At 44.7% G+C, this 21,148-nt stretch overlaps 1 protein-coding gene across 1 annotated transcript in view; it reads left to right on the top strand.

Annotated features, from left to right (window-relative positions):
• The window catches only part of PIWIL1 (piwi like RNA-mediated gene silencing 1), a 227,032-nt gene that overhangs the window by 97,307 nt on the left and 108,577 nt on the right, over positions 1–21,148 (top strand). Inside the window, exons 8-13 of the mRNA XM_083150480.1 lie at positions 3,384–3,581; positions 5,722–5,833; positions 8,355–8,475; positions 12,835–12,952; positions 17,142–17,256; positions 20,717–20,904. Of these exons, the coding sequence (XP_083006606.1) occupies positions 3,384–3,581; positions 5,722–5,833; positions 8,355–8,475; positions 12,835–12,952; positions 17,142–17,256; positions 20,717–20,904 (852 nt within the window). The remainder of the gene's footprint in view (positions 1–3,383; positions 3,582–5,721; positions 5,834–8,354; positions 8,476–12,834; positions 12,953–17,141; positions 17,257–20,716; positions 20,905–21,148) is intronic.

The following is a 21,148-nucleotide window of genomic DNA, read 5'->3' as shown; positions in this document are numbered from 1 at the left end:
AACGCTGTATAAAAACAAATCTACCTTTCATCCCCTATCGTGATCAGAAAGGCAGATTAAGGAGGTGGTGTTGTGGTTCTTGACTTGGACTACTATAAAGAAGATATTTTCCTCCAACTGAACGACGACACTGTTTATGAATCCCTGCAGCATGACCCAACCTTGACATATAAAAAATAATTGGACACAATCCTAAAGGAAGGGGGACAAATGAAATACATCACGGAGGAGCTAATCCTCAATTTATCCAACGTACACCCTGTGGCCCTGATCTTATATAACATGCCGAAAATGCACAAAAACCCCGACACGAACGCCGGGCAGACCGATTATATCATCCAGAAATTCGCTGAGCAAGTCAAGGACATTAAAACCCTCATCAGGAGATCTGACAACTATGCTGGCCCCCACATAGACTTTTTCCTCACATTACTGAAACTCACCCTCTAATGCAATTATTTTAGGTTTGACGATAAATGGTTCCTACAACGCATGGGCTGTGCGATGGGGTCTTGTGTGGCCCCAGCTTTCGCAAACGCATACATGTTCCTTATTGAGGAAAACATGCTCTTCTCGCAAAAGGTCTTCAAAGATAATGCAGTTTGGCTGATGAGATATAGATGTCCTCTTTCTTCTTTGGCAAGGTATCGAACAAAGTCTAATAGATCTCATCACGGACATCAATGCCAGAGGTTACACGATCAAGTTTACCTTTGACATAAGCCCCACAACGGTGCACTTCCTGGATGTTCTCACAGTTCTGCAGAATACATAGGATTTCTGAAAATCAACACAAATTGAAATGGAGAACATGCTTCAACATTTCCTGCAGAGAGGCTATGGCCAAAAGAACTCACAGCAAAGCACAAAGCCCTTGTAATACCCAGAGAGAGATTTCTGTCCAAAGTTGCAAAAAAGGACTCCACCAAAGATAGGATCCCTTTTGTACAACAATATTACCAACAATCTGATCTTAACGTACATGTGGCCAAAGAACTGTGGAAAATACTGGCAGCTGACAAAGAACTCCCGTTTGCCTCGAAGACGTCAATCCTGACCAGCTTCTCCAGAAGTAGAAATCTTAAAGATCTACAGTACCTGTAAAAAATTACATTACTAAACTAACCATACCTAAACTAAGCACTGGATGGAAAAGCGCACTGGATGGAAAAGCGTAAGACCAACCAGTTGCTAGGCACTTCAATAGTGCCAGGCATGGCCTTGCGACGCTCAGATACAAGATTATCGATCAGGTATCTGCTGAACTACGGGGTGGAGATTGAGGGAAGAAGCTTCTGCAACTTGAAGCAAGGTGGATTCATCGGCTTAACACATTATCCCGAATGGCTTGAATGAGAACTTGTCACTATACTGCTTTTTCTGAAAAGCAATTTCCCCCCTCCTGGCTTAATTAAAAGTAAGAAATTTACCAGGTCGACTACTAAAGCATAGATGAAGACATATCCAACACACATTCTGACAGGTTGGTCGACGCACATTACCAGAGAAATAATATCGGGACAGAGAAACTCTCATGCAAACCCCCTGCCAGGGGCTTGAACTTTCACTGCACCCATTGGAATAATTTTTCACTATGACTTTGTCAACACAGGGATATTTAAGTTATTTATGCTTTTTTAAACAAAATTATACTGTTCATCTTCACCGGTATACCTTACACCAGGCATGTCCAACGTTGGCCCTCCAGATGTTGTGAAACTACACATCCCAGCATGCTTTGCCATAGTTTTGCTATTAGAGAATGCTACAACTATTGCAAAGCATGCTGGGATGTGTAGTTTCACAACATCTGGAGGGCCAACGTTGGATATGCGTGCCCTACACTGTGGTCTAGATCTGAGCAAGGTTCATAGCTACACTTTTGACACTTTGGGGGACATTTACTAAGAATACGAATACAAAAATTTTTATTCATATTCTTTATACGAATGAAATACGACTGCATACGTCGTATGCAAAGTCGTGTTCCGGAGGGGAATTTACAAAGCAGTCAAATATGACTGCTTTGTAATCCTCCAATGTCATATTAATTCGTATTAATGGCCGTATATACGGCCGCTAATACAAATTCCTACAGGCAGTCTGCCCGGATCAGTCAGATCCGTGCAGGCTGCAGAGTGTAAAAAAAAATAAGAAAAAAAAAACGGCGTGGGGTCCCCCCCACAGCTGTAACCAGCACCAGGCTGAAAGAGCCGGGGCCGGTAATAAAAAATCAGGAAACCCGACAAATAGGGGTTCCCCGATTTAAAAAAAAAAAAACAGGTCCGGGGCTGGTTCCCAAAATACGGGGGACAAAATGACTAGGGGTCCCCCGTATTTTAAGAACCAGCCCCAGGCCAAACCAGCCAGCAGAGTAATGTCACAGCCGGGGGACACTTATTAGATAAGGTCCCGCGGCCAAAACATTAACTCTACTGACCAGTCAGCCTGGCCAGGGGCCCTGGGGGAGTCCCTCTAAGACTTACCTGACTTGACATGATGTCCTTGATGCCCCTGGACGGTGGGCATCGAGCTGATTTCAGTGTAAAAAAAAAAAAAAATAGAATAAAAACTATTGTCTTTTAGGGGTTTATTCTAGTTCATTCTTTCTGACAAAATCCTTCTTAGATGGACAAAACCATGTGCACTGCAGGGGGCAGATGTAACGTGCAGATAGAATTAGATTTGGGTGAGTTATTTTGTTTCTGTGCAGGGAAAATACTGACTGCTTTATTTTACACTGCAATATAGATCTCACTTTGAAGAAAAACCCCACCCAAATCTAATTCTCTCTGCACAAGTTACATCTGCCCCACCCGCAGTGCACATGGTTTTGTCCATCTAAGAAGGATTTTGTCAGAAAGAATGAACTAGAATAACCCCCTACTGTGGAACTATGGGTCCCAGCAAGCCTCCCCTGCAACCACAAGTCCCAGCATGCGGGGCATTAAAGGCCCGCTGGCACTTGTAGTTCCACAGTAATAAAAATATGATAAAAATATAATAATAAAAATAGTCAAACACACTGACACTCAATAATTATAAAACTTTAATACATCCAAAGCCCATACATACTGATGAATGGCTTTCCCGGCGATGTCGCGGGAGCACGCAGCAGCGCTCACCACTCATCGCCAGGCCATACACACTGGGCAGCTTTGAGCTGAAAGCTGCTCAAACCTACTGTTTTGAGCGACTTTCAGCTCAAAATAGCCCAGTGTGTATGGGCCTTTAGAGTTCAGGAACTGGAAGGTCACTCCAGGCTTTTCCGACTGCATGTCGTATTGAGGCTACATGTTTGAGCACTCATCTGTTTTATGAATATTATTTTGTATTTAAACTACCTTATGTATTAATAATTTTTTTTGTTTTTCTCTCTACAGTTTAACAATTTGGCCAGGCTTCACCACTTCCATATTGCAGTATGAGACTAATATTATGCTTTGCATTGATGTCAGCCATAAAGTTCTCCGTAGTGAAACTGTTCTGGATGTAATGTACAACTTGTACTCAAGAGTTGGACCACATAACTTTCATAATGAGTGCAGTAAAGAACTGATTGGTCAAATCGTTCTTACCAAGTAAGCTTCAAACACTGCAACAAAATACAATGTGTACTTTATGAGATCACCAGCAATTCAAGTATATTCTTACATCTGGTTGTCTATGATTGATGATGCATTTCTTAATAATTACTGAATCTTCAGAAGTATATAGACTATGGACCTTATTTTGGTCTTCACGCTCCCCTGCGTGTTCCTGCAGGGGAGCGTCGGTAAGCGACTGCGCATGTGCATTTATGCGCACGTGCAGCCGTTTGCTGCGAGCCAGCACGGCGAACTGCCTGTTCACTGTCTCGTTCACACCTAGCAGTGCGGGCATGGGGTGGTGCCGACAGGCTGCTCCTATGGGAATGCCCAGCATTTCAATGCCCAAAGGATGTCAGCTTGTAGATGTAAGACATCAGAGAGGTGTCTTACACCTGTGAGCACAGTAGAAGTCGGTCGATGGTCTGCAGCCATCAAATTATTTCCTCCCCACATACAAGCTGCAAATGGATAGTTTTGCTAAACATACATTTACACACATGCAAGGGAACACAGTGTGCGAGGGGGGGGGGGGGGGGGGGCATGTGGGTGGCGTTTCGCAGCTTGGCGAGTCAACCAGATAAAGGTGAGTGCTTTCTTGCTAAATACAGCTAACGGTGGTGTCCCGAGTCAGAATCCACCACTACAAACTATATCACCTTTCTCAGGATCTCCAGCTCACGGCTGACCAGTTTGCGTCTTGTTTGCTTTAAGCCTTGTGCTGGTTATTGGAAAATAGGAAGGTCTGATGTCATTCCAACCTATTGTTCAGTATAAGTCTATGCTCATTGGTCCTGGGTAGGTTACCCCTTATATATTTTAAAACAACAAAGCCTGCATGGAGCATAGTGATCAGTGCTTCACACCAACTTGCCTGTAAGTGTTATGTCTATTAATTGGATGGGTTTGCAGCAGATTTCAATATCAGGCACCTCTTGTAAATATGCCAATGACAGAACTGCTGGAAACCCACAGAAAACAAATAACAGGAACAATGCTTAATATATCTACCATAGGCCTGTATCCTACACCAAATTACAAGTTTGGCTATCTGTGTAGTTTCACGGCGGCACTTCTCTGCGGATCGCATCGTATGCAAATCGCATGTAAATCACATGCAATATTTGCATACGATTCGATCCACGATGCGATTTAGCACACCTCTACTATCCACGTCAGCCCGAAGCGCGGTGAGCGCAGCTAGAGCCCCTCGAGGGGACGCGGTACGCATCCTCCCAACCTGTTCATACCCCCACTATCCATTTCGGTGTGGAGTTTTATTTATAAAGTGTGGCGAACCCAGCGGAATACGAGCGCGAAGCGTGGCGAGCGGACACGGATTACTTGACGTGTGTTTCACTTCCCCTTGCGGAGCTCGCCACGCTTCAGGCTCGTTTTCAGCGTGCCCTCGCCACGCTTCGGGCTCGGTGGCTTGCTGCACTCGTCACACATTACTAAATCAAGTGGATAGTGGGGGTATGAACAGGTCGGGAGGACACGTACCGCGTCCCCTCCCAGGCCTCGCTGCACTCGCCACGCTTTGGGCTGACGTGGATAGTGGGGGTGTGCTAAATCACATTGCGGATCGCATCGTATGCATATATCGCATCCAATTTGCATACAATCTGCTGGTAAGTGCCGCCGTGAAACTACACAAGTACCCAAGTTTGTTTTAAAGTCATAAAATATTTGACAATGTGGTCATAGAAGACACTGGCATATTTGATTTTCATTTTCTACATTTAGGTATCTTACATTATAAACAACATGAAAACATGTAAAGATTGCATGTAAATACGGTCACGTGTTCTTAATGAATTGTTTCTGTGTAAAAAAAAAAAGAATTATACAATTGCAGAGAAGTTTATTTTATTATGTTACAGAAGTGTCCCAGGTCATCCATATCGTGAACTGGTTGCACTCACGAGATTGCATTTAACTGTAAATTTATGCAATCCGTTTGGTTTGTGGGCACTGTATTCATGGCAAACAAACCATGTCTAATAGCAGCCATGGGTAGGATAAGCAGGTATTCATCTGTTTGTCATGAATTTTGCCATGCTTAATTATTTTAAGTACATTTGAAAATATTTTACCATAGAATACATTGACATTTTTTATTGTTTTATAATAGGTACAATAATCGCACCTATCGCATTGATGATTTCAACTGGGATTTTACTCCAGAGCAAACATTTAAGAAATCAGATGGCAGTGAAATCAGCTTCATGGACTACTACCGAACAGTATGATTTTCAATTTATTTTTCAAAGGCAGAATATATAAAAAGGCAGCTATTGCATACTCTCCCTTGGAGTGCCGATTACAAATCCTTTTTATTTATATATATATATATATATATATATATATATATATATATATATAGATCCCGGAAAAACCGCACACTGTTCCAGTCAAACCAATAGGGTGCAGGGTCACATAATCATTGTATATAGGGGGATTTTACCTTCAGGTAAAACAAATGAAATCCGCACACCAGCTGAGTAAATTTTTAAAACAGTGTATTCAGCATCAAAGCAGGTGAATCAAAAAATAGACACATGGCATCATATTGGCAAACAAAGTATGCAAAAGGGTCCAGGTATAACTTATCTAGTATGGCTCCACCAAGGAGACCTGCGACCAGCCATAGAGCCCTGATACCCGACAGCCTGTTTCGGTGGGTGCTCCACCTTCCTTTATATATATATAAACAAAGAATATACCCAGCGCAAAAAGTCCTCAGTGTTAAGTGGCAATAATTCCACATCAAATCCCAGTGTGTGCAGTCTTTTTCTTTAGGATCGTGCCATAGATCCAGACATGGGGAATCTTGCAAAAAGAGTAGAAAAGACGCACCAATGAGCACAAAGTAACAGAATTTTACTGATCAAATAAAGCTCACGTACACAGGGGTTAAAAGTATAATGCTTGCCAGCCAGATCATAACACCATCACAGCCCGGATACTCCTGTGGGGGATCACCGCTGCTCAGCTTCAGCCGCAGAGACCTCAGACCAAGACACCGCACCACTCGCACAGGACCAGAGGGGAACGCCGGCTGGAACACAGGTGGAAGAAGGACGTCTCCAACGTCGGACCATAGAAGTAACACCCAACTAGTTTCGTCACACAGAAGGACTTCGTCAGGGGGTGATATATATATATATATATATATTAACCAGAAAATTGCCAGTTTTGAAGTGCTGCATAAGGATGGTCTAATGTCTGGTGTGGATACAAATTGGTGCTATAAGCTTAACACGCAGATACAAAGTTACAAACATGACTTGATTAAGTTTAAAAAAGTGTAGAGGTTATGGGGGAAATTTACTATGAATACGAATACAAAAAATTTTATTCGTATTCTTAATACGAATTAATAAGACTGGTGTAGTCATATTTTCACTCGTATTCCGGAGGATAATTTACTAATCAGTCGTATTTGACTGATTCGTATTATCCGATGGCATAATGGCATAATGATTCGTATTATCCGATGGCATAATGATTCGTATTAGCGGGCCGTATAAACGTCCATTAATACGATATACCCAGTCTGCACGGATCAGTTAGATCCGTGCAGGCTGCAATGTGTAAAAAAATTTGAAAAATAAATAAATGAAAAAAAAAAAAAAAAAAAAAAACGGCGTGGGGTCCCCCCCACGGCCGTAACCAGCATCAGGCTGAAAGAGCCGGAGCTGGTAATAAAAATTCAGGAAACCCGGCATATATGGGTTCCCCGATTTTTTTTTTTAAAACCAGGTCCGGGGCTGGTTCCCAAAATACGGGGGACAAAATGACTAGGGGTCCCCCGTATTTAAAGAACCAGCCCCAGGCCAAACCAGCCAGCAGGGTAATGCGGCCAAAGCCTTCATCCCTACTGACTAGTCAGCCTTGCCAGGGTCCCTGGGGGAGTGGGGATCCCCTCAATAAACGGGTCCCCCCCTCCAGGACTTACCTGACCAGGCTGAAGCCTGGTGCTGTCCACGCTTACGTGGACGTGCTGTCCACGCTTACGAAACCCATAGAGCAGCGGTTCCCAACTGCTGTGCTGTGGCACACTAGTGTGCCGGACGCGGTGGTCTGCTGTGCCACGAGAAATGTGCTACCCGGCTGCCTGCATTGGTCTGCGGGGCACACTTAATTCTTGACAGCAATTTACATATATACAAAATGCCCAGCCCACATCCAAAGACACCTCCCCTGGAGAGTAATTAGAATCCAGAAAGGGCAGAACTACAATCTCCTTGTTGGTGTGAAGTTGATCCGGCTGTGTCCAAAGGTCTAACCCCAATCGAGGTTGAAAATTGAAAACGTAAGTGCTCCCAAATCAGACACCCTCCGGGCAGAGACTATCGCAAGAAGAAAACCAGTATTCAGTATTCAGACCTGCTTGCTGGGCTACGTGTATGTTAGGAGCAAAGCGGGCAGGTTAAATGCCGCACCGCCGAATGCAAAGCTATGTATGGGTTCGCTGGCTCCTTCACTTTCTTGGTGATTCTAGCCCTTTGTTAAACTGGTTTACATTATGGCTTGGGGACCCCTGCTGCAATTGAATCCACCCTGATGGATTTTCAAATAAATCTTTAGAACTAGGGATATGGTACTGGATGTAATCTTCAATGCCTAAATAAAACGAAATGTAATAAGTTGGTGGTGTTTGGGATGTTTTTATTTTCATATTTACTATTTTTAAATATTCTTCAATTAATCTTTATACTTGTATAAAATTTGCTTGTGTGTTTTTGGTTTTGTTTATTATAGCAATATAACAAAGAAATTACGGACTTAAAGCAGCCTGCTGTTATCCACAATCCCAAGAAGATAAAAGCAGGATTACCTTCTGGACCTGTTTTCTTGATTCCAGAATTTTGCAGTTTAACAGGTATGCTTTGAATGCAGCCTATAGCAACCAATCATATTCTGCTTATATTTTTGTAGCAAATGATACCTAGAATCTAGTTGCACCATTTTTCATTCTTAGAACCTTTAGTAAATCTATCCTTATAGATTAACCAATAACTGTGTTACCTCGTGTGTTGATATATATACTGTATATATATACATATATCTATATCACTTCTTGTTTGAATCTGCTTGAGAAAGGGGCGTAGCCCCGAAACGTTGCTGTACGTCACATTAAACCACCTTAGGGGGTTTACTACCGTCTCCGAGTGCCGCCTCTCTATTTCCCCGTATACACGCACCTTCCGTGTCAGGAAGGCCCCGGGGCAATTTATATCCAGCACAGCATCTAGGAGTGCCGGTTATCCAGCATCTTTATATATATATATATATATATATATATATATATATATATATATATATATATATATATATATACTATATGGAAGAAAGACATTGGACACCACATGTCAATGGAAACCATGCGTTTATTTACAATCAATAGGGGGTAGGTCCACCTTTTGCAGAAATAGTAGCAGCTACTCGTCGTGGTAAACTTTCCACAAGTTCGTGTAGCACACATAGTGGGATATTGTGCCATTTCTCCTGCAGCACAGTCATTAACTGTGGTAGTGTAGAAGGACGAGGCGATCGCGACCTGCGCTCAAGTTCATTCCACAGATCGAAACAGAAGTAGAGATAGAACTGCGCAATATCAGGGAAACCGTTAAACAGTATTAAGGCATTTTATTAATATTTGCCCTCAATAATTGACATAATAACAAATATCACATCAAACATACATATACAAATAAATTGACAGTAATATTAAAAGAAAAGGGGGGAGTTTAGCACAACCGGTTGTGACTATGCACAGCATGCGGAGTAATATTAATTAAAAACTGATTATATTAGTTAGATATGCACTTCCCTTGAAAATGATAATAGTCAGGTTAGAATAGCTTTTGCTTAATTGAAATGGCTGGTTAGTAAGCAGCCTGTTATTGGTTTAGTAATGAAACTTGATTAGAACCATTGCGGGTTTCGGTATTAATTGATGTGCAATATATTGAAAACTGTCCAGGTTTATATGTCTGTCCAGACACTTTATGATAAGGGTACCTTACAGCTGCCACCTGTAGTTTCTCGGGCCTCCCAGTTGATGGTGCTTAATCACCTTTGGTGTACAACTTTATCCAGAGTAGCCGGATTGAGATATATAGTGTAGTTGCGTTCTGTATGGTATCCCTCTGGTGCAATCATGTAGATAGGTTTCCGCGCCTCCCGTCACGGTATCAGCGGCTTCTTCAAGGAAAAAGTTTGGCAAGGCTGTTGACCACAGATGTTCTATGGTGTTCAAATCAGGGCTTTGCGCAGGCCACGCTAGTCGGGTGACGCAATTTTCATCATACCACTCCATTGTAGCCCTCGAAACATGACACGCCACATTGTCGTCCTGGAACACACAATCGTCATGTCACAAACCACGGTGCACAGCCCCGTTTGCGACCGTGTCCCTTACCTTCACGCTGGTCTGCCCTGCGCTGCAGGTTCAGTGCTTGCGCCACCTCAGGTTGTGGATCGTGGTGTGATGTCCCTTGTGCCCCCTGCGCCCCCATGGGCAGTGGGAGATGCCCCTTGCCAGTTTCACGCTGGGCCCATGCAGTATGGGCTCCGCCATGACACCTGTGGTCAGCTGACTGACAAGCCAATCACACTGCCCGCTGGTCTGAACTGTGACCTGTACACCTGTAGCAGAATCAAGGTGTACACGGACACTTCCTGGTTCTGATTGATGCTGCCGCTTGCAGCCAATCATGAACAGGCAAGGGGGATATAGTTCAGGCCTTGGGCCTAACTTCCTTGCCTTGCATAATTGCTCTTATCTGTTCCCTGAGTGTACTTCTGTGTCAGAGAAGTTCCCAAGGCTCCTGGCTATCCAGTCTTACCAGCGATACCATCTCCAAGTGCCCTGATGCTGCTGATGCTACTTTCCTGGTTCCGTACATCTTCCAGAGACTAGCTAGCTTCCAGGCTAGACTCCAGTGGCTCCCAAGCCACATTGCTTTTACTATCAGTGACTTTCTCCATCTCAGTTCTGATCTGTCGACTGGCACTGTCAACATCCAGGTCGACTCAGCTACTGCCATCTCCTAGTGACCAATACCACCCGTGTCCTCTCCGACGACCATCAGTTGCTGTGCCACAGTATTTTTCGCATCCCATCCATACTGCCCTGGTCGAGTCTGCACTGACGTGCTCCCAGAGACTTTACCAAACTTCCCTCTGGATACCGACATCTACACCTCCAGCTCCCGGGCCGTCCCGCAGCTCCCAGGCTGCCCACTGACACCTCCGGCTCCCAAGCTGCCCACTGTCATCCCCGGCTCCCAGGCCGTCCCGCAGCTCCCAGGCTGCCCACTGTCATCCCCGGCTCCCAGGCCGTCCCGCAGCTCCCAGGCTGCCCACTGTCATCCCTGGCTCCCAGGCCGTCTCAAGACATACCCTCACAGTGTCCTCAGGCCCAGCCTGCGTCCAGAGGACCAGGTCAGGGGGCCTCGACCTGCTTGTCATAGTTCCTTGCAGGGCTCTCTGGTGAATACCGTTGGCAAGTTAGACTCCGTGCCCCTGCTTCTGGTCACCACCAACCCTCTGGTTAGCTGTGCCCTCCACTGGTCCACCACGGTCACAGCCGGGAACACAAGAAACCCCGGTGCTGACACGTCGTTCCCATAGAAATGCCACAACGTAGGTAACATGGGGTTATCCAGAATATCTCTGTAGGTCGCCGATGTCATGTTTCCATGCTCCTCTCACACACCATGCCAACAGAAACAACCCCAGAACATGATGCCTCCACCTCCAAATTTTACTGTTGGCACTACACATTAGGGTAACAGGCGTTCTCCAGGCAATCGCTATACCCACACTCTCCCATCTGATCGAAACAATGTGAAGCGTGATTCATCGCTCCATAGGACTTGTTTCCATTGCTCCACCATCCAGTTTTGCCGCTGCTTACACCAAAAGTCTCTGTCGTGTATTGGTTTTTGTGATCAGAGGCTAGTGAGCCGCAGCTCGACCTTGATAACCGAGTGCGTTTCCTGTCCGTCATTTTGTCTGCTACGAAGCTTGCTTGCATATTTATACATGTAGGAAGAGTCCATATTCACTTTGTCAGGAAGATTCCATTATTTCAGAGTTAAACCAGGGTGTCCAATGACTTTCTTCCACATAGTGTATATGTGTGTGTATAAATATATACCCTTTTGAGCATTGATAGCAGTATGGCTAAGAAACTTTTAGCATTTAATTATACTCAAATTGTTAATAAGAGTATGCATTTGATTACTTTCTTTATGATCAGAAGCTCAATATAATGCACTTACACAGGGGATATAGTCATGCTTTAATGAATACAGTAAGAGGATGCAGTGTTACTGTAAAAGTAATGAAATCGGCTCTAACTGAAAAGCTCAACATGCTACATGTACTCATCAGTAGCTTAGTAAAAAATCTGCAAAGCACAAACATGTCGGTCCGGTATGGAATCCCTGGGGTTGAAATACAGACGCTGGGATCCCGACTGCCACATCCCGACAGGGGGGAGCACAATGCTGCAGGTCTGGTGCATCGCTATGCTCGGTATACTAATTTATTCTCCCTCCACGACACCCATAGAGGGAGAGTATGTTGGGATGGCGGCGGTCGGGATCACGGAATTAGTATTTCGACTGCCGGGATTTTGACCCCATCCCCTTATGAGATTCTTACTATATAACTCATATTTCTCTAGTCAGATTGAAGTGATAGCAGGGTAAAAGACAAAACGCAAGTTCCTAAGATGTTGGCTGTCCTAGGAGCAAAAAGGTTATATCCTGCCATGTGACACATTTTCTCTATGATCGTAAATAACTGTGTTGAGACATCTTTAGCAACTGTGATGGGTTCTCCATTATCCTTTTGGGAATTGTGTTCAACTACATTAGTGTTCACTCTAGGCTGTTTTTGCAGGGCACTGCGCCCTGCCCAATTTTTCTAAAGGGCAAAATGCCCCCTACACTTCTAGCAGAGCCCTGCTAGAATAGTCTGCCACCTGACCCCACCAGTGAATTTGGGAGAGGCCCAGCACAGCTGTAGATGCAGGGCCCACTCCCATATTTACTTAGTCTGGGCCACCCCCAACAGAGATGTCGGCAGGCCCAGCCAGCCCCCCCACTGATGCTGCTCCCTGCCCTAGTAGAATCACTATACATTTGGTGCTTTTTTGTTTGGGATATTGATTTTTGAAGATATCTAATGTCTTTTTTTCCCCTTTTGTCATTTCATGTACTGAAAGGTTTAACTGATAAAATGCGAAGTGATTTTACTGTAATGAAAGATCTAGCAATTCACACCAGGCTAGCACCAGATCAGAGAGAACAACAACTGGGGAGGTTTTTGAACAATATTCACAAGTAAGTAATATTTTCTTGAATTTCTGTTTTAATGTGTAAGGTTTTTCTCTGTGTTACTATATGAAAAACACTTTTAGAAATCACTTACAGTATATGTTATGTCTCTGTTTCTCCTTCATCCACTAGGTGTCACTGGAGTAACAGTGGGGATTAGAAGGGCGACTAAAGGGAGCATGGGCACTTTAAATTTAAATGAGTGTGGCCAATTCCTCCCCTTCTACTTCCCCTCCTAGGCAGTCTTAGAATGTGCCCTCTGGGAGCTGGTCACACTCTGGCTTTCTCCAGGAGGGCATAATGTTATAGCTTGAAGTAAAAGCAGGGTCCCCTTTAAACATAGCGCCATAAAAGGTAGAGGGAGCTACCGGGAGGGTGGGGCTACCACGTGGTGAGCTCCCCAGCATGACTTTAACAGCAGCGGCTATTTTAATGTATTGGGACGCAGGAGGCTCCCCATGCTGTGACAGTCGCCGGACTCAAGAACAGCACTCTTCTCCCGGTTTCCAGACCTGCTACAGCTCCCCCAGGTTCTCTGAGCAGACAGTGGGGTTTAGAGCTCGGTGAGACAGATTGGGCTGTATGAAAATTAGGCTATAGCGCTCCCTATTATATACCATAGCGCTGCTGTTAGCCTGTGACAGCTTCTACCTTCTTTTACTGTCTCTCCTGTTCAGTGTTTCACCCTGGTCTTCTATGTACTATCATCTTGTGTGTGTGTGTGTGTGTGTGTGTGTACAGTTTTTAACTTGTTGATTGTTGCATATATATCTGGGTGTGGTATGGGACTCCGAAAGTCGGGATCCCGACAGTCATTATCCCGACGTCGGGATCCCGACTGCCCGGAGTCAGACAGCATGGCGAGCGCAAAAAAGCCCCTTGCGGGCACGCTGCGCTCGCCACGCTGCGGGCACGGTGGCTCGCTATGCGAGCCACCTATTCTATTCTCCCTCTATGGGGGTCGTGGACCCCCACGAGGGAAAATAGCGGGTGCCCGTCTGGCACCCGGCTGTCTGCATTTTGACAGTTGGGATCCCGACGTCGGGTAAATGACTGTCGGGATCCCGACTGTTGGGAACCCTTCCGGCACCCATATATCTATATATAGCGAGGTGTGAACCGGCACTCCAAACAAATATGTCACTGAACCTGTGTGCCTTTGCAAAAATAAGATAATCAACAGATGTGGAGGTGAAGTAGGATACCCCAATGCACGGCACTTCAGGATTTGAAACAAGCAGGTGATCTTTAATTACAACGTTTCGGGGTGATGAACACCCCGTCATTAGGTATACAGCATCAACTGTACACCTGACGACAGGGTGTTCCTCACCCTGAAACGTAATTAAAGTGAGATCCCTCTCTCACTCAAGCATAGGGTTCCCCTGCTTGGGCTTTACAGCTCAATGAGGTTATATCACACCTGTCTTCTGAGCTTTCAGCCTCACAGAAGGACAGAGAAACCTCCAGAACAAACAAAAGCCCTGACCCTGGAAATGGTCCAGCCCTCTCTCAGGGCCAGAGCACAAGACTCTCAGCCCCTTGTGTTAAAAAGACTGCTTACGCAGGTTTTAGACACGCATGAGGACATGCCAGATCCAGAGGAGGGCGAGTGTGCTACTCCAGAGGCTGAAGGGCAACTAGTTTTACTACCCAAGGAGCCTGAACAGGCCACCCAGGGGTTAGATGATCTTATTGATATGGTAAAGTCTGGACATTGATGACGGAGCTGCTGCTCCCAGTCGTCCATCCCTTTTTGGTAAGAAACCAAAACAGGCGGCATCTTTTCCTCCTTCTGAGGAATTAGATGAGCACATGGTGTTGGCATGGAAAAACCCTGACAAGAAATTCCACATTTCTCGCAGGCTGTTGGCATTGTACCCCTTGGCTGCTGAAGGCAGGGAAAAGGTGGAGCAGTCACCCTGGATTGCCAGTTCCAGGAGTCTCTCTTATCGATAAATGTACTGGAGCTCAGAGCAGTGTATTATGCTCTTCTGCAGGCTCATCATCTCCTTCAGTTTACAGTCCGACCACTCCACGGCTGTTGCCTATATCAACAAGCAGGGCGGCACACGCAGTCGTGCAGCCATGAAGGAGGTGAGTCGAATCCTGATCTGGGCCGAGGCTCACGCGTTGGCCATCTCTGCAATCTTCATACCAGGCGTGGACAATTGAGAGGCCGACTTCTTAAGTCGTCAGGACGTACACCAAGGAGAATGGTGCCTCCACCTTCAAGTGTTTCAATGCCTCATCCGCCGATGGGGTTGTCCTCGGACGGGCTTCATGGCGTCTCTCCACAATTACCAGTTGCCCCTGTACTTTGTTCGGACAAGGATCCTCAGGCGGTAGGTGTGGACGGTCTGGTAGCACCCTGGCCGTTCCACTTTGTTTACATCTTCCCTCCATTCCCACTGCTACCTCGGGTACTGCAGCAGATCTGGAGGGAGAAGGTCACGGTCCTACTGATGGCTCCGGATTGGCCTCGCAGGTCGTGGTACACCAGCCTCAGGTCTCTGCTAATCGACGAACCATGGCCCCTGCCCCTTCAAGAAGATCTGCTCAGTCAAGGGCCTTTCTTCTTTCCGGACTTAGGTCGTCTTCATTTGATGGCGTGGCTGCTGAGAGGTCCATGCTAAGGCGGGCAGGAATTCTAAGGGCTGTTATCCCCTACCATGATGAAGGCCTGAAAGGACGTTACATCAAAGCATTACCACTGTATCTGCCGTGTTTATGTGTCTTAGTGTGAGGAACGTGGGGTTTCTACTATCCTTTTTAAGAAGGCGAGACTTCATCTCTTTTTGCAGGCAGGCTTGGCTGCGGGGCTACACCTAGATACCCTGAGGGTACAGGTCTCTGCATTGTCAATCTTTTTCCAAAAACGGTTGGCTTTCTTGCCGGAGGTACAGATGGAGCCCTCATTTAACCTGTTAATTGGATTAAGTGAGTAATAGGATTACTATGCTAATCCTCTTCTGTATTGTTCTATGTATTGTATTGCTGCTGAGAATAGGATAGCCATGGTGAGCCACGACCTAAGGAACAAAGTTGACAGGGGCTCCAACTGTACATACTTTTTTCCAAGGGGTGTTGTGGCTGCAGCCTCCTTTCCGTCCTCCTACGGCCCCCTGGGACCTGGATCTGGTCCTTGGTTTCCTAGAAACAGCGGTTTTTGAGCCGTTAGAAGAGGTGGATCTCAAGTACCTTACATGGAAAACAGTTCTCCTCCTGGCCCTGGCCTCGGGCAGAAGGATCTTGGAGCTCTCGTGTCGACCACCATTTTTGGTGTTCCATGCTGACAAAGCAGAGCTCCGCACTAGCCTATCCTTCTTGCCAACGGTGGTATCAGCTTTCCACATCAACCAGCCTATTGTGGTGCCTGCCTTTGTGGAGGATACTCCTGAAACCAGGACTCTGGATGTCGTCAGAGCTCTGCGTATTTATGTGACAAGGACAGCATCCATCAGGAAGTCGGGTGCTTTGTTTGTCACGTATGATCCGGTCAGGTGTGGCTGGCCGGCCTCCAAACAGACGGTGTCTTTGTGGATTCGTCTTATGTCGCTGACGCTCGATGTCCTCCTATCTCTATTTCAGCGCATTCTACGCACTCAATGGGCCCCTCTTGGGCGGCTGCCCGGGGGTCTCTATTCAGCAGCTCTGTAGAGCTGCCACCTGGTCTGGACATCAGACTTTTGTTTGGTTTTACCGGTTTGACACCTTTGCGTCTCCAGCTTTTCAATTTGGACTCTCATGTTAAGAGGGTCTCACCGCCCATGTTGGGAGCTCTGGGACGTCCCCACTGTTACTCCAGTGACACCTAGTGGATGAAGGAGAAAAACAGGGATGTTGTAACTACCGTAAATCCTTTTCTCTGAGTCCACAGGTGTCATTGGACGCCCGCCTTGGTGCTGTACTCTTGTTACAAAAGCGGTTTAGAGAAACGTTGACGTTTCTTACTGCCAGGTTAGGTTCCGGTCATGTTTGTTGGAACATCCTGGTATGTTTTTTTGTGTGGTGTGTATTGCTTAGTGTTGTGTCTCACTGATATTTTCACTTTTCAATCTATAACTGGTTTGATTGTTAATGTGTGTTATGTTTAACCTCCTCTTGGAAGTTTGTTCTTTCTTCCAGCTCCAACAACATTATATTTTAGTTTGATAACCAATTTTAATAGTACTGTATCTCTTTTCTGTTTTAGGGATGAAAATGTTCAGAAAGAACTTCGGGACTGGGGTCTAAACTTTGACACGAAACTCCTGACTTTTGGTGCAAGAGTTGCTCCTCCAGAGAAAATTTTGCTATCAAACAGATCAGTATGTACTACATTTTTTAATGCATGTTCCTAATGTTTTTTTTATCTTGTATTTCATATTACATGCAATTAAAAATGTGGGCCTTAATTATTTGACATTTAACCGCTTGAGTGGTGGGTTTTGCTGGGGCAGGGCAAACCTACAAGCAAAACCCAACACAGAGCATAGGATCCCTCCCACCCACTTGCCCGAGCACCCTCCTCACCTCCGCTCCGGCGTTTGTACGCCGGAGCTCCTCTGCCGCTACCCCAGCTGTCAATCACTGCAGTGACCGCAGGACTGGACTATATGGGTATATTCAGGGAGGCTTGGGGGGACCCGGCGCCTGATTTCCTGAGCGCTCCCGAGCCGCCCCAAACATCCCCGAGCCTGCCGTCTGCAAATAATGGCGGCAGGGGAGCTCCAGCGTATGATAGCCGGAGTAGAGAGGTAAGGGGTAGCAACAACTAGTGGGGTGTGCCTGGACAGGTGATACCACTCCAGTGGTTAAGCCAGTGCAAGTTAATTTCAAGTAATAGATATATCATGGTCCTGGAATGGAAACAAAAGCTGTACAAAATCTTCCAAATTTTATTTAACCCTTTGAGTGCCAACATCTCGAAACGATGTTCAAAATATCCGCTAATAATACCAGCCTCGCTCACATTTGTTATAGAAATTAAACTAAAAATTGTGTAAAAAAAACTGTTTCCTATATAAGGTAAATATTACAGGCCATTATGATAAATAAAAAAAGTTTGCTTGCCAATTTTTACACCTATTTTGACAAATTCACTCAAAGGGTTAAACAGCAATGCAGCATTACTGTTTGCAGTAATTTTCCTTTCAGCACAACTTTACATTAATACTTAATACCTTAAATACAATGGGGGGTTTGTACACGGGGGGTTTTCATATGATAGCGGTATATAATTTTGCTGCAAAAAAGGGTGTTCTTGTACGTCTTGGCCTAGTGTTTTTTCCCCCAGTTATTCCTGCTGGCATGGATTATTTAATTAACTCACGGAGATCGATTAGCCACTGTAATTTACTGTAGCTAATGGAATTCCCCTATAATTGTAAGAATCACATTAAAAATCAATGAAGCGATAAATCTAGTAGAAATAAAAATAGCAGACACCTAATTCATATCTTCAGATAGCTCACAATTCATATTTTAAAATTATTGCAAAACAGAATTTAAAGAAGAGATCAAGATTTAAAAAAGAACTATCCCTGCTAGCTCTCACTTCAATCACTTTTTAAAAATAAATACAGTAATATAATCTTCATTTAAACATTTTCCATAGTGTTTAATACTAGATTCCAAAATATTTCCCATTTTAATAATAATATATGGATAGTTCTTTTTTTATCTTATTCCCCTTCTTGTCTCTTTACAGGAAATTTAGTAAGATTGAATGCACGCATTCATGCGGCTGGAAAATTTACAAACAACTGAATTCGGCTTAATTCCATTTGTACAAATGGCAAGCTCAGACTAATTCAGCTGTATGAATGAATTGGCCATAGAGTTCTATCAGATTGTCTAATTTACAATAATTTGTATTTCTGAACTCGTCCGTGAATTCAGCTCCAAATACAAATGTAAAATAGACCACATTTTCTATGCTTATATTGCTGAAGCATGAACAGGCTGGATACGGTCATTAGGTCTACAGCAACTAGGTCGACAAGCATTGGGTCGACACCACTAGGTCAACATGGGTTTGGGTCGACCTGAGTCTGGGTCGACACAAGCATTAGGTCGACATTGGCAAGGTCGACAGTCAAAAGGTCAACATGGAGTTTTTAATGCCCTACCACCCACTAGGGTGTGTTGTGAGAATAAAATAGTGGCGGGAGAATAAAATAGTGTGCCGAGCGTAATGAGGCACTGTGCCCAAAGCATATCGAGCGATGCGAGGGGATGCGGTGCACTTCAAACTGTGTCCATGTTGACTGTGTCGACATCCAGATAAAAAACAGTGACAAAACCTCATGTCGACCTTGCCCATGTCAACCTAATGCTTGTGTCGGCCTACTGACCTGTCAACCTAAACCCATGTCGACCTAGACCCGTGTTGCTGCCAGTCGACCTAGTGGTGTCAACCCAATGCTTGTTGACCTATTTATTGTAGACCTAACAACCCACACCCGAACAGGCATGCTTCTATGTGTAAAAACAAGTAAAATCAAATATATATATTTTTTAATGGCGTGGGGTCCCCCCCACCACACACACACACACACACACACAATTATAACCATCACCGGGCTCTTTGAGCCAGTGCTGGTTCCAGAAATACAGGGGATAAAATAAATAGGGTCCCCCTTTATTTCAGAAACCAGCACCGGGCTCATGGACTGATCCTGGTTACTAAAAAAGACATGGGTTCTCCTGTATTTTTATAACCAGCACCGGGCTCCAACAGCATGCAGTGTAATGCCACAGCCGGGGGAGACTTTTTACAGAAGCTCCCCCTGCCAAAGCATTCTCACTGTGGCTGTCTGGTCAGTCCTGACTGATCTGTGCAATGCTTCAGGGTCGTCCATATTTGGCTGCCGGTAAACTCGGCAGCCAAATGCAAATTACTTCACCATCGCAAACTACGAATTCAGAGAACTCAGCAGCTTAGTAAATTTGCCGAGTTCTTTTCCGATTCCAGACCTTTTTTTTTTTTTCGCCAAAAAAGAAAGGGGAAAACTGACTAAGGTGGCCGATGGCGGCCTATCCACAGTATGTACACGATCGGCCACCTTTCTTTTTGTTTTCAAATATAAATTGTAAGCTACAATGTATTAGTTAATTGTTGTGATTTTTTTGGGGGGGGGGGGGGGGGGAGGGTGTTATATCACAATCTTAACAGTCAGAATGCTGCCAGTGGCATCCCGATGTTCAATATCCCAAACCTAACTCCCTTCCTGCAGCTTAACCCGCACATTAGTCACTACACCTAAGTGCTGTTGGCATGATGCTGTTGGAATTCTAACATGTCCCAATCAAATTTAGCTAATGGATGATTCAGCAGTGCAGCCTGGAATTAATGGTGGTTATTGGGACACCCAGAAATGTATACGTCCTTGTTCATTAAAATCTACAAGTGCAGCACAGCCTGTGCTCAGAATCTGTCATGGAGGTAGGACTGAATAACGTTACATGCTCCTTGAACGCAACACTACTTCAATACAGTAATTGAACACAGTGATGGGATTTGTTGCATATTTATGAATGAATAAATGTTATTACATTCTGACTTTAAACAGAACTGATGTTCTTCAGATACGCAACAAGTATAATATAATATAAAGTTGTACAGGGCAAAATGAATGTCATTTTCAATTAATCCTGCTCTGAAAATATTTAGAATGAGCTATCTCACTTCAAATTCAACTTTAATGCAGTAGTCCAGTTTGTTGTTGATAGTTTTTAGGGGAACTGTTCATGCTCTAATTTTATACTGTTTTATTTTCTTTGTAGGCTGATTACAATCCTCAATTTGCAGATTGGTCCAGAGAAATAAAAGGACCTAGCCTAATCCATGTAAAACATCTGGATAATTGGGTGTTGATATATACACGAAGGAACTACGATGCTGCTAATGCGCTTACACAGAACCTGTTTAAGGTGTCCCAACAAATGGGCATTAGAATGAGCAAAGCAGTTATGTAAGTGATGTATATTTATACTGTTGCTGTTTAAAAAAAATTAATGTATTTTTTTTCTTTCAAGTACAGGTTGAGTATCCCTTATCCGAAATGCTCGGGACCACGAGCATTCCGGATAAGGGAATATTCCGGTTTTTGGAATATTTTTTTTTTAGGCATACTTACCTGCCCCTGGTGGGTCCCCGATGGTCCCTCGGCGTCCATGGAGTCCTCTGGCGTCCACGGCAGGCCACCAGCACCGTCT

The sequence above is a fragment of the Crinia signifera genome, chromosome 1 (assembly GCF_055691185.1).
Source record: "Crinia signifera chromosome 1, ASM5569118v1, whole genome shotgun sequence".
Classification (NCBI taxonomy): Eukaryota; Metazoa; Chordata; class Amphibia; order Anura; family Myobatrachidae; genus Crinia; species Crinia signifera.
This window is presented reverse-complemented; position numbering and strand designations above follow the sequence as displayed.